General features: G+C 49.6%; 1 protein-coding gene across 4 annotated transcripts in view; it reads right to left on the reverse strand.

Moving 5' to 3' along the window:
• VWC2 (von Willebrand factor C domain containing 2) overlaps positions 1 to 6,708 on the reverse strand; it is a 145,084-nt gene extending 138,376 nt beyond the window's left edge. Inside the window, exons 1-2 of one of the 4 annotated variants that reach the window (XM_053553738.1) lie at positions 6,314 to 6,708; positions 4,303 to 5,101 (exon numbers count right to left, since the gene is read on the reverse strand). In XM_053553738.1, coding sequence (XP_053409713.1) covers positions 4,303 to 4,998 — 696 coding nt within the window. In that variant the 5' untranslated portion in view covers positions 4,999 to 5,101; positions 6,314 to 6,708. Of the gene's footprint in view, positions 1 to 4,302; positions 5,102 to 6,309 lie in introns of all 4 variants that reach the window. The other 3 variants (XM_053553741.1, XM_053553740.1, XM_053553739.1) reach the window with 3 other exon arrangements.
• Positions 6,709 to 13,859: the final 7,151 nt, after the last annotated feature.

The raw sequence follows: 13,859 nt of genomic DNA on the forward strand, positions 1-13,859 counted from the left end.
TTCTAACCACGTGAAATAAACCTACAAATCCCACTTGAACATTCACAGTTCTCCAGGGAACCAGGACTCCGCCAGGGGAACAACTTGTTTTATTGATCAAAAGAGGATCTTTGTTTATTAATGAATTTCAGATGTGATTTGCTTCTGGACTGGATGGTAGTTATCAGGGTGAAACTAACACTGCTAAACAGAGGCCAGTCTAGTGACCTTTTAGTTATCTACATCTACAAAACAAAGACTCATTCACCTAAGTCACTCAAAAAGTCCTAGAGCGGTGCTCAGAATGGAACAGGCACAGAATCAGAACAGTCATGGTGGGCCACTTAGTTTACTTGGCATTTAGTTCATTTCCCACCAACTCTGAGCCTTCCAAGCACACTTGCCCAGGCATCTTTCCCCACCCTGCTGCCCATTTCAAAGAGGTCATCTCTGGTCATTGACATCCAAAGTTATGAGCTGAATTGTGCACTTTAAAAATTCACATGTTGGAAGTCCTGACTCCCAGTTCCTCGGGAAGTGATAGTATTTGGAGATAGGGTCTTTAAAGAGAAAGTTAAATTTGAAATGAGGTCATAAGAATGAGCCCCAATATGAGAGATGTCTTTATAAGGGAAGGAACTTTGGAAACAGAGACACACAGAGGGAGGACCGTGTGGGGACACAGGGAGAGACAGCCATCTGTAAGCCAAGGAGAGAGGCCTCTGAAAGAATCAGCCTTGCCCACACCTGGACCTCACTTCCCGCCTCCAGGACTGTGAGACAATAAATTCCTGTTGTTTAAATCACCCAGTCTGTGGTTTAACATACTAGTATATGCTAGGAAGCAGAAAACAGGCAAAAGTAGCATTCATTTAAAAATATCTAAACCAATAGAAAAGCTTCCATTTCCAAGTTGAATACTGGTATAAGTATAAGCCTGGTAGAAGCCTACTGGTATAAGTTGACACGGCACAATACGAGAGGAAGTAGAAAAAATTCTACTATTAACCATGTTTTTATTTGGATGTACAAATTGAATTACAAGTATCCCTGGAGGAACGAGGTTACTACTCTCATTATCAGCATCTAATGGTATTTGGTGGAGTCAGTGAGGTCTTCTACCAATATCCTGCTGATTCCAACAGGCTATGAAGAGAGGGAGTTTGAGGGGTGCACTACAGAGAGAAGGTCAAAGACGGGGTTGGGCAGAAACCCCAAGAAGGAACAAGGAAGGGTGCCCAAACAAAGGGGAACCCAGAAAGCTGCTCTCTCCTGGAGCCAAATCTCCTGCCCATCACAGGACCACACAGGCTCTGGAGTTTACCTGCTGCTCAAGGAGGGCCCAGCTCCATCAGCAACTTCCTTCGTCTCTCTGTCTCCCTCCCAGACCCTCTTGCTCCCTCTCTTCAGAAGCTTTGAACAGACTGTGGAAGGGCCTGTGCATCTCACAGGGAAAGAGGCCTGGGTAATCTTCCTTTCACCTCCTTCCTCAATAAGGTAAACAATGTTGGAAACCTGACCCCTCTGTACCACAATCTCCATTTGAATTACTTTTTCTTCAGAGGTGCTCAAACCACTTCAGACAGAAAATGCTTGGCTTTTTCATTTTCCATATACTTAGGGCTATGCAAACTACACACTACAATGTATCTATCTCTGAAACCCAAAGCAGGCACATTAACAATTGCTATGCCCTGGTGCTCAGCATAGCAATAAATCTCCACTAGCGCAGCCCACAAACCCCGGGACTCACAGCTGACCCCTACCCCTCTGCAGTCATCTTTTCAACACCCCTCCCCCAACAAAGCATTGTGTCTTTTTTTGTATACTGAAGGAAACAGGGATAGACACTAAATTACTTTCACAAGGCCACGTTAAATTAGGGAAATGTCTAGAAATTTTCCTGATGCTAACAGAAATAAACAAACATGACACAATTGAAAGCTCCATGCAGTTGACGTATTATGGGAATAGGCATGCAGAGCAGAGCCTGTAAAGCCGACCACCTCCGTAAGTTGACCTAATTTTCATGGACTGGGACATGCACCATATGTACTCATTGGAAGTTTTTTATGTTGACCAGTCTGTCAGTCCCTTGGACAGTCAACTTACAAAGGGCTTGCTGTAATTAAAAATTTGCAAAAACGTCGCAACATTCAAGGACCTGTATGTACATCCTGCCTCTGGTAATTATTACATGAAAGTTAAGAATGAAGTATCATTTGAAGATGAAAGATACACTTAATACTCTACAAATAGCTATTGTGGAATTTTAATTCTTCCCCAAATCATAATCTCTGTGATTTCCCTTCTGTCCAGATCATCTCCCATCTCCAGAGCTTGAAAACAGATTCTACCTCTTGATTACTAATTTTTGCAAAGAGGAATCAAAGATCCTCTACTTCATAGAGAAAAGTCACTTCGGGGCTTCTAGCACTTAGCAATGAATTACTAAAGTAGAAATGTGAATTCTTCCCTCTGCTTGTGATCTCAGGAAGAAGAATGGCCACTCTTTTAAGTGCTTGGGCTCCTCAGATCAAGTGCTTATTACAATTCCTCAGCCTACCTCATGGGACAGTTCTAACAAATGACTGTGGAACTATAAACAGAGCAAACAAATGGTGTTAATTAAGAACCAAATGCTTATCTTCCACCTTAGAAGAGTTATTTTATCTTTGGAGTACAAAACATTTAAAATAATTGTTTCCTTGGGCCCACACCTGTGACCCCATCCCAGGCCTAAGTGGAAGGCCCCTTTTCTGGGCTCTTCTATCACAAAAGGGTTCTTTTCCTGGCCACCTTTGCCTGTGCACTTTTGTATTGTACCCAAAACATCTGAAGAGGCAGCTATCAGACTCTCCAGTAGACAGGAAGTTCATGTGGATCCTCAGCACTGGGTTCATAGGAGTTTGTCATCCAAGTTGTCTTTCTCCAAGAGGGTGAAATCAACTGTAATTAAACAAGATATGCCTGCAGCTATCTGCTGCTGATCAGCCTGGGAAGAGCTGGTCTCTTATCTTACAGAAACCCAGAGAGGACATGTCTTGGGTTCCAGTCCTGCTGCCAGGGGAGCAGGGAGCAAAGCCAGAACGGAAACTCCTGCTTCCTGATTCTAAATTTCTGTGCCCTTTCCACATTTTGCAAAATATATACAGGTCTGTCCTTCCTGGCTTTGTATTTATTCAACACTCTGTAGGTAATTAACTGCTACAACTCATTAACTACATGCCCTGAACATCCTAGGCCACAGAACCAGCAGATCTCACAAAGGGGGAATCCACCAGGGTTCCTCCGGGCCTGTCTCTCAAGCCCTGCTTGGGCTGCTGCAGGGTCCATGACTCCCTCTGCAGGCTGGAAAATAATGTCTCCAGCACATCAAATCAAGACTCAGCCTAGGTAGTCAAGGGCTGAGCCAGCCACCAAGGGGAGTTTGGAAGGCTCTCCCAGTCCCCCCTAGCCCAGAGGCAGGAATTTACCTGGGGCCCCCCTACAGGACTGGGCTTTTGTAGGTTCTTAGGGTTAAAAGTATGAACTTTGAAGTAGAATTTACTAGTCTGACAAGTGAATCTGCTGCTTAACAGGTACTTTGATTTCAACATCCTGTTTAAATAGTCTGTGTCTCAGTTTCCTCTTTTCCATAAAAATGGAGATGATAGATGATAATCTATCTTCTGGCGTGTTATCTTTAAAGCAGGTGAAAACACGGCCTGCAGCATGACACCCAGGAAGCATTAAGGAAATGGCTGGTGCTATTAATGTTTCTGCTATTCCTCTACAATGAAACTCTTTCTACCTAAAGCTGTACTTCTTGGTTTTGCCACCCACACGATGTTTGGCACTTTTCTTTTTCTTTTAATTTTTAGAATATTGACATGATACCCTGGACAAATAATCCAGGGGAAAGTTTTGTTTATATAAAGTGTCTCTTAATTAGCTAATAGTTGAAGAGTGTATCCCACATGGCATGCTAAATCACCCTGTGTCTGAAAACAAGTTGAGCCTCTCACCAGCAACATTTCAAATTAGGAGCAATAAATTAATGTACAAGCACAGTCAAAATCTGCTGGGTCTGTCCCTTCAGTGCCACGGGACACATTCTAATGAAACCCTTGTACGGTAAACACTGAGGGAATCCACACGGACTGGCCACGCGGCCCTCTGCAGGATTCCCTCTGCCCTGCTACAGTCGGGGGAGCGCACGTGCCGCGTGCTGCACCTCGGAGAACCAGAGAGCACCCCTTGCACCCCGTCTTGAAAGTGAGGGACTACTGAACCAGACCCTGCAGGAGAGGGTAAAGGGCCCGGCGGGCGTGCGCCTCTTACCACGAACTCCTCCAAAGTCTGGTAGGTCGTGCCCCGGAACTCACAGTAGTTCTTCCTTTCCTTGCACTGCGGACAGCACTGGCTCGTGTCAACGTGGATGCACCGCGGGTGTAGCCTCGGGCACTCGGGCTGCGCGCACAGCGGCCCCTCCTCTGTGCACAGGCACGGACAGGCCGAGGGTCCAGGGGAGAACTTCTCCCCGATCGCGTAAACGAAACCACTCTCATCTACGCAGCCCTTGCCGCGATAGTCCGGGTACGCGTACTCCTCGGGCGGCTCTGGAGTGGGCGCGAGTTCCGGGCCGATAGCGTCCTGAGCTGCGGCGGCCAGGGACTCCACCTGCGGGGTGTCCCCGCGGGGCCGGACCTGCAGGTCCCCAGCCTTGGCGCCCCCGCCCTGGGCGACCCAGGCCTGCTTCAGCTTGCTCCACGGCTCCCGGCCGGCTAGCCCACGGCCGTTCTTGTTCTTCCAGTCCCGGCCGCTGCTGCCCTCGTCCCTCGTAGGGCGCCCGAGCTCGCTTACCCGCCCCGGGCCGTCCCGAGACGCGTGCTCGCGTTTCTCCTGGCCCGGCTGCTCCGGGGCTTGGGCCAGCTTCTCCAGAGGGATGCTCGGACTGCACAGAGCCACCATCAGGCAGCAGGTGACCAGAAGGGAACTGGAGAGCGCGCCAACTGCCATCGCAGTGGGGCTGGGCATCCCCTACCACGTCCCGGCGGGCGGGCGGGCGGGGAGCGCGGCCGAGGGGCGAGTCGCATTCACAGCCCGGGGGCGCGCTGCCGCCAGCCGGGAGCCGCCATCCCTGCGGAGAGAACAGCAGCACCACTGAGCCCCGCGGCCCGCGCGCGCCCCGGCCCCCCGCGGCCCCCGCCCGGGCCCGGCATCGCTCTAGTCTAGATTAACACGCCGGACGACGGGGGCGGGGGCGGCAAGCCGGAGTCCACGCGCGGCCGGGGTTCCTAGACATCACACATAGTGCAGCAATACGTTGGAAGCGAAGTTCAAGAAAGCACCGGCTGGCGGGGTTCTGATGTAGCGGTAGTAAGTGTTAGAGATGGGAACGCAGCAAGCCGGGCCCGCGCCCCCCCTGCAAAGCTCGGCTAGGAACCTCATAATTCAGGCACCCAGGGCGTCCTTCCCTACCTCTGGCCACATTTCCTAAAGGTTACTAAATGGAGAATTCCGCAGTGGCGTTAGAGACGGGCGAACGTACAGTAAAATAAGGGGGAACCCAGGTGCTCTAGAGGCTTGTGCTCTGTAAAGGGGGTGAGGACAAGCTTTGCCTAGGGACCCCGCGACTCATTTCTAACAACTTCTTAAATTCCTGCTATCCGGGAGCAGAAGACCCCTCCCCGCTGCCCACGGCCACCGACGGCCTGGTCGGGGATTTCCGGGGCTTCAGCTCCTCGGCCGACCGCACGCGCCGGGCCGGGCCAAGCGGACCAGCCACTCTCAGAGGCTCCGGGCAATGATGCAAACCGGGTCTCGGCCGCAGCGCTCAATCTTGTCATTGCTTCTACCGGGAAGGGATCCAGGCGATGAGCAGGAGTGCCCGGTTAGGACTGAGGTGTGCGGTGGGAGAGTCTGGGGCTCGAGGGCGCAGGGTCGGGGAAAGCCCCTCTTACTCGCTGAATCCCCGCCAGCCTTTGGGGATCCCAAAGTTTCTGATGCCCAAAGGGGCCGAAAAGAGTCGGAGACGCCGCAGGGAACCGGCAATCCAGCCTCTCTGCGCCTCACTCCCCAAAACGCCCCCCACTCTGCGCACTCCAGTGCGTCTGTCTCCTCCCCATCAACCCTCCTCGGTTAGGGCTTGGGTCCTGCGGGCCTTCTACTCACCCGCGGCCTCAGCCCGGCTGACCTAAGCCCCAGGCTAACCATCGCCCGTATTTACAAACTTGGGCTGGGGGAAGGGCTCCTCCCGAGCAGCCAGGCTGCGAAACGGTGCCCCGGAGTGCATGGCGCGGACACCCCGCATGCACCCTTACCCCTCCGGGCCGGCGCCCAACCTACATACATGAGCGCAGGGCGCGGGCCTGGCGCCGGGCTCGCGGCGGGCGCGCGGGCAGCAGCGACGGGCGCGGCCCCAAGGCGCTAGCGCCCATCCTCCGGCCGGCCGGGGACCGCGCAGGACGGACCGCGGAGAGCTCAGCCCCACCTGCTCGCTCCGCCCCGCGCGCGCACCGAGCTAGGGCGTCTCCGGGGACTTGTACATCGCGATGCCGGAGGCTGGTGTTTGGGGCCCCAACTCGCGTCAGATCCCGCGTCGCCTTCAGCCGCTCATCCCGGAGTCTCCTTCCCGCTTCTCCGCCTCAAAGCGCGCCCTGGGGGCCACCGGGGCCCCGCCTCGCTCCTCTCAGCGCCCGAGCTCGAGGCGCTGTCAGACCAGGCGGCCGAGCGGTCTGGGCAGCCTCGTCGCGTCGGAGGGAAGGACGAGCCTAAAGCGCCGCCGGAGGGCGAGAGGCTCCGAAACCCGCGTGGGAGCCGGTGCGCCCGCCTCCCGCCGCCTGCTGCCGCAGCAGCCTCCCGCCCCCCTCGCACTCTGCTCCTGCTCCCTCCTCTGCGGCCCCCGCTGGGGAGGCGTCGCCCGGACGGCCGCGCTGTCCCGGTGGGAGGCCCTCCCGCGGCCCCGCTCCCCTCCGCGGCCGCCCAGACCACCTGTCAGTCGCCCGCGCGGCCGCCTCCCCTGCCCGGGCTGCCATTCTCCTGGCGTGTCACTCATTCCGCGCTGGACCTTTCATCTTGGCTTTTTTCTTTTCTTTCTTCTTTTCTTTAATTTCTTCCTTCCTAATTGGCCCCCTCTGGTCTGCCTCTCTGTGGACAGCTTGGTTTAGCTACTGTTGAAAATCCCACACTAAACTGTGTTAGTTTGGGATTCGAAGGCCGCGGAGCTTAGCAGGGTGTTGGGAGCGTCTTCCAGTTTACATTTATAACCCAGAGGTATAGCCGTGTAAGAAGGAGAAACTGATAAAAGTACAAACAGCATACTTTCTTTTTTTTTTTTCAATTTCACTTTTGTCTATTGGCTTAAAAATCATGTTAATCTCTGCCAATCTCTCTTTTCTCCTCTCATTCTAACTCCCTTTTCCTGTCTCTGTCTTCTACTTGAAGGAAATACATTTTTATTAACTTTGCTAAAATCCTCAAATGGTAAGCAGGGACCTGGGAGGTTCGGACTTGATTTTACCCTTTGATCTTGGGAAAAGGAGAAAAGGTGAATGATCTATTGCTCTAATGCTCAAATTAACCCCTGAAAAGGAATTCTTGTAAATTTCAGAATATTATAATGGTACACCCATTTTTGTTACATAGTTGGCTTATGTGTGTGTATATAGATACACATAAGTGTATATATATATATATAAGAGCATATGAGTACATGTATATAATTTTTTTTTTTTTTTGCAGTTTTTGGCCCAGGCTGGGTTTGAACCCACCACTTCCGGCATATGGGGCCTGCCCCCTACTCTTTGAGCCACAGGCACCGCTAGCTTACGTCTATTTTAAGTTGATGTTATGTGTGCACTTTGCCCCGTGTGCATTGTGCCTGTTAGGTGTGAGTTTTTCCATCTCTTCCTACCCCCTCGAACCCAGTTGAAGTTTCTGGAGTTTTGCGTCCATATGAGCACAAATGTGCTGATTAGCTAGTTCCAACTTAGTATTGAGTACATGTGGTGTTTGTTTTTCCAATCTTGCAGGTACTTCACTTGGAAGAATAGTCTCCAGTTCCACCCGCTCTGTTACAGAAGATACTAGGTCACCATCTTTTCTGTGGCTGAGTAGGACTCCATGGTATACATACACCATAGCACATTTTATTCATCTACTCATGGGTTCACGGGCACCTGGGTTGTCTCCATCAACTTTGCAGTTGTGAATTGTGTGAGCGTAAACATTCACGTGAAAGCGTCTTTATGATAAAATGACTCCCCCCCCCACCCCCTGCCTTGGGTAAGCATTGGAGTCCTGGATCAAATGGTAGGTCTGCTCTTAGTTTTGAGGTATGTCTATACCACTCTCCACAGAGGCTGTGTTAGTTTCTGTAGAAATATCCATTCCCAGGGCTGTGGGTTCCTACTCGTGTGATTTTACAATGCCTGAGGGTGTTCACATGGTGAACACACACTCTTTCCCTACAAAGTTAGGCCCCCTGTGGGGGATGATGGGCTGTTTGGGGATAAATTCCCCCTTCTCTTGATGATGGGCAAACCAGACTTAAATGAGGTACCAGAAAGGTGAGGTACTAGACCAGGCAGAGAGGCCTCTTTGAAAACCTGGGGGAGAAGCTGTTTTTCCTTTCAAGAAAGAAAGGAGAGTGGGGGGAGGGAAGAAGAAGGAGAGGTAAAAGAGATAAAGAAAAGAGAGGAAGGAAGCAGGGAGAAAGAGAGGAGGGAAGGGGCAGCGCCTGTGGCTCAAGGAGGAGGGCGCCGGTCCCATATGCTGGAGGAGGCAGGTTCAAACCCAGCCCCGGCCAAAAAAAAACCACAAAAAAAAAAAAAGAGAGGAGGGAAGGAAGGAAGGCAGAGAGAAAGGAAAAACAGAAGAAGAGAAAAGAGAGAGAGAGAAGGAAAAGATGGAGGGGAGAGAAGAGAAACACCCGAGAACCGAGCAGGCTGCACAGGGGGCTCCTATTTATGTCCAGGACGATTTGGGTCTTTCTGACGTTCTTTCAATCTCTCCTCTTTTCTTCCTGTCACCCCCAGATAAGAGGCAGCCACGTTCGCTGCAGCAGCCTGGCCTCTAACCTGACCAGTGCTTTTCATCAGATTCGCTAATCATCTTTATGATGCCACAAATACCCATAACCAAACTTCACAATGCCACCAAAATAAAGACAAGATTCAGGTGTGATCACATATAATGGAGAAAATGAGTCCTCAAATGCGTCTATAGAATCCAGGTAGCTACAGTTTTTGCTATTTGCCTTACTTATTAATTAGTTCTCTTCTAGTCATTAAATATCCTGGGTGTTTTTGTAGTCAACAAGCGCTCTGATGTGGTTACAATGGGGTAGCCCCAAATAAATGGGACCCCTCAGAATAAAACTAGGGTAGCGTCAAAAATTCCATTTCTAATTGAAAAATCAGTTAGGGGTCCAATTGAGGGAACAGTAATTTCTCTTTTTTGATCCACCTCAATCACAGTTCCCTTTGAATCAGAAACTTCTTGCCCCAGCCTTGGGGTCCCACGGAGAAACATGAATATGAGAAGGTCAAGTTTGCATGAAGAGATCTGAAGACAGTGAGGGTTAATTATGCAACCACGTGTCCACCTGTCTTACAGTCTCAGAGATGGACCGATAGGGCAGAGGAGATAAAAGGGAAAAGCAATTTCAGAAGGGTTTCTGTCATTAGTACAGAAGAACACTACTCCTGCAGCTTGATTAGCTGAGAAATTCGAGAAAATATAAAGGCCTTTGTAGGCATTGAAAAAGAATTTGCAATTCTTTTATGCAAAAGTGGTTGTGATTCATTTTTTTTGCTGTGTTCTCTCTTTTTCTCTCTCCCTCTCTCAGGATGCTTTTCCTTCCTTCCTCCCTCCCTTCTTTCTGTCTTCTTTCCTTCCTTTCTACCTCACACAATGCTGGGCAGGGTCACAGCCATCTCACTGAATTCCTTGTAATACTCCTCGTCTTTCTTGGGGGACCATTACTGTTCCTCATTTGTCAGTGTGAAACCACACCTGAAAGAAGTTAAGACCTGACTAAGATCATAAAGCTAAAAAGGCAAGGGTCAGGGGGCAGTGAAATCTGTGACTCTAGTTCCAGAGTCTCCCTGCAGCAGCTCCCAGCTTCTGGCTTTGGGTGTGTGCTCCATGGCTTAGGACTTAGTGTAGCAAATCAAACTGGCTCTCTCCCACCTCTCCATTCATCAATGCAAATGACCTCACATCCTGGGCCTTACCCTCTCATCAGAGAAGCAACAAGGGAGGAAGAGATCAAGACAGGCTGGGAGACTTACCCACCTTCACCTTCATGCAGACCAGACTCTGCCTCTGACAGGGTCTCAGTCCCTGCTTGCCTGTGAATGGGGGAACGCTTTCATGTGTACATCCTAAACTCTGTCACGTGTGCATCCTCCACCTGCAGAGGAGGGTAGCTGGGAGGGACATGTCTCAGACCCCAAGGAAGGTTTGCCTTGCAGGACGAAGCAAGACAAGGTGCTTTGGGATGGAAGGTACCTCAGAGGACACCCATGTAAGTAGGAGGAGTGCCAGGAAGCTTAGATCTGCTGCAGCAAAGCCGCAACAGGATTGTCTACTGGAATTGAGGGTGGCAGGTGTTTGTGGCCTGAGACTGAAAAAGAGAATGGGTGGAATAAAACACGGAATGAAGTTAGGATGACCGGATGAATGAAAACATGGGCCAAGAAAGAGGGAAGGCTTTATGCAGCCTGGAAAGCAGAGCCAGGGAGAGAACAAAGTGGGCAGTTTTCCTGCAAGGGAAGAGCAGCTCACTTGTGCAGAGGTCAGCCAGCTTTAGAGGTAATGATGGAGAGAAATGGAGTCTGCCTGGCTGGACGAGTGAGGATACAGTGTGGTTGCCCTGGGGAAGGAGGGCCTCCTGGGAGTTCATGCGCCAGGTCCAGCGGCTGCAGCAGCTTCTGCAGACCTCGCCGAGAGCTTCTCACCCATGTTCCCTCACTCCTCCCACTGACTGCAGAATGCCTGAGCCCAAGAAGAGATACTTTTTTTTTTTTTATTTAGTTCACACCTTTGGCAAAACCACATTGAACTGGGACTTGGGCCAGGGAAGGGCATTCTGTAAGAAGGAATAATAGCCACTTCCACCTGGCATCACACGTCAGTAGGGTTTCTATGGTTCAGGCAGAAGGTTGACCGTTAACACAACTTAATGAGTGGGAGAAGCCACCTTCGGTGCTCAGGTAGCTTTTTATGGATGTACACAGAGCAAACCCGGATGTTAAGTGAGCCACTAATTAAAGTTCCGCTACGGAGCAGGGTACCAGTTGGCAGGGCCCCGGCTCCATTCCCACTTACCCTTTTGATACATGTCTGGAGCTGGGACTTACTGTTCCCTGGCTGACCTGCCGGCACATGCTGCCTGATCACAGCACACCTTGGGGACTCATCCCTTCTGCTGTGATGGCAAAAGTCAGCAGCATCTGTTCAGACAATCAAATGGATGACTCACAGGTATTCTTCTAAAGTCAGTGGCAAAAGCTTGCACCTTGAAAGGAAGTTTCCAGGGATCCATTTGTTATAAAGTCACCCACTGTGTCTATTACCATCACAGACCCATAAATATTGACCAATAAGAAAGTTTAAAAACAATTATTCTGAAACAAGGGCTGAAGTACAATGAGCAATTCACTCAGAATTGTCAGAATTGCTGGTGACATATCCCTGTGCCTCAATCAGAGGGACAAAGACTCACTTGTATTTTTTGAGGTCTTTCCTCCTACCTTTGGTCTCAGAGGGGCAGGATTTTGTTAAGGTTGGTAAAGGGGATCTGGACCCCATTCTGGAGCACATCTGAGATGGCCTGTGTCTTCTCCTGACTGGTTCTCTGGCCCAGGGTCTTCCCAGGAGTCAGGCAACAGACCTGGCAGTGATGCCGCAAAAGAGGGAGTATTGTTTGTGCCCTGTTCCCGGGCTTCTGAAGTGAGCTGTAAGGGGCCACCTTGCTGGGCTGACTGCAGCAGAAAGTAGAGCTTGTTCTCAATAAATAGCAGCTGCGGAGGTTGCTGGGGCCTTTTCCTTGACATGCATGGGGACGCCCACCTCCTGTAAGCTTTGAGCTTACAGTCCATTGTCCAGCCTGCTTCCTTGGTGACCGCACTGACATTCTGGCATAGTTGACAGGATAGCCTTTTCTCAAAGGGGAAAATTGTACCCCTTTGGCAATATGACAGGAGGGAGTTACAGGGAGGCAAAAAGGGACTCTCCATCCAGATTGACCAAGGGACAACGTAGCCTTTGGCCACCATAGGTACCTACCAAGGGGGTAAAGTCAATTAAAGTGAGACCCTTAGCAATTCATAGGCGCCTACCAAAGGGATATTAAGACTTTCGGCAAATCATAGGTAACCTGCAATAGGTAACCTACCAAAGGACATGGTCACTCAGGGTGAGTGACACCTTTGGCAAAGCATAGGCACCTACCAAAGGGATATTACGACCTTTGGCAAAATAATAAGCCACTCCTTGTCTGTCCTACTAAGGGTAATGACAATTACAGTGGGAGAGAGCTTTTTAAATAGCAAAAGGATTTACAGGAAAGCAATGAGTGGCTTCTGGTGTGTGGAGTCACAAAAGTTTCAGAGGGATAAAGATGGTGATGAGGTCGTGCAACAGGTTCAGTTAGAAGAGGACAAGGAAGAGCCCAAGTCTTTGGACTCTGTGTCCTCCCATCCATTGCCACCTTCGCACCTCAATAAAGCTAAGCCGAATCAAACCCTAGAAGTCAGGATTAAGCAGTTAGAAGATCGGTTGAATGATCTTACAGTTAAGACTACTCATATAGGCGGTGCCTGTGGCTCAGTGAGTAGGGTGCCAGCCCCATATACCGAGAGTAGCAGGTTCGAACCTGCCCCTGGCCAAACTGCAACAACAACAACAACAACAACAACAAAAAAAAAATAGAGAAGACTACTCATATAAAACTTTCCTCATTGCCCTCGGCACCACCTTATGAAGATAGCTCTCCCACCACTCCAGTTATGAAAGCACTATTAGAAGGTCACCAAACAGGAGACTTTACTTTAGAAAATACTTTGGGCTTTTTCCTATTACAGTTACTGACCTTCCTCCTAATTCTCAATATCCTCAAGGGGGCCAACACTTTAGTCATCATATATTTACTTTTAAGATTCTAAAAGATCTAAAACAGTATGGTAACACAATATGGGATGCAGTCACCGTTTTCTAGAGGCTTATTGCAGGGGCTTGCACAAGACCAACGATGTATTCCATATGATTGGGACATGATGGCCAGAACTGTCCTCAAATCTGCTCAAAGATGTCAAATTTAGTCTAGAGGTCACTTCCTCAAACTATGCTCTCGGGTTATCTTAGAAGAGCCATAATCCAGTGTGGGTGGAGCAGTGACCGTTAACAAAAGAAAAACTGGATGCTTTCCGATTTTTAATTCAGGAACAGTTAGAACAAGGACATATTCACCCCTCCCCCAGCTCCTGCAACCTAGGTTTCCTTTGCCCTCCATGATTCCTTCTAATTTGTATATAATTGATTTAAAAGATTGTTTTTTCACTATATATTTACAGCCTGAGCATTGACCCCGTTTCGCCTTTCTGTCCCTTCCTATAATCAGCAGAGACCCTACCAACACTTTCAGTGGAAGGTTCTGCCACGAGGCATATTGAATAGCCCCACGTTGTGTCAGCATTTTGTTGACCAACCATTGCAGCCCATTAGAAAGAATATCCTCCAGCCTGTATCATTCATTACGTGAATGATATTTTACAAGAAATGTTAAACAAGCCCTATTTATTTTAAAATCTTATGGCCTTCAAATTGTACCTGAAAAAATTCAAATCACATCTCTCCATACTTATTTAGGATATAAATCGACTCAAACCAGA

Source organism: Nycticebus coucang, chromosome 11, assembly GCF_027406575.1.
Source record: "Nycticebus coucang isolate mNycCou1 chromosome 11, mNycCou1.pri, whole genome shotgun sequence".
NCBI classification, from domain to species: domain Eukaryota; kingdom Metazoa; phylum Chordata; class Mammalia; order Primates; family Lorisidae; genus Nycticebus; species Nycticebus coucang.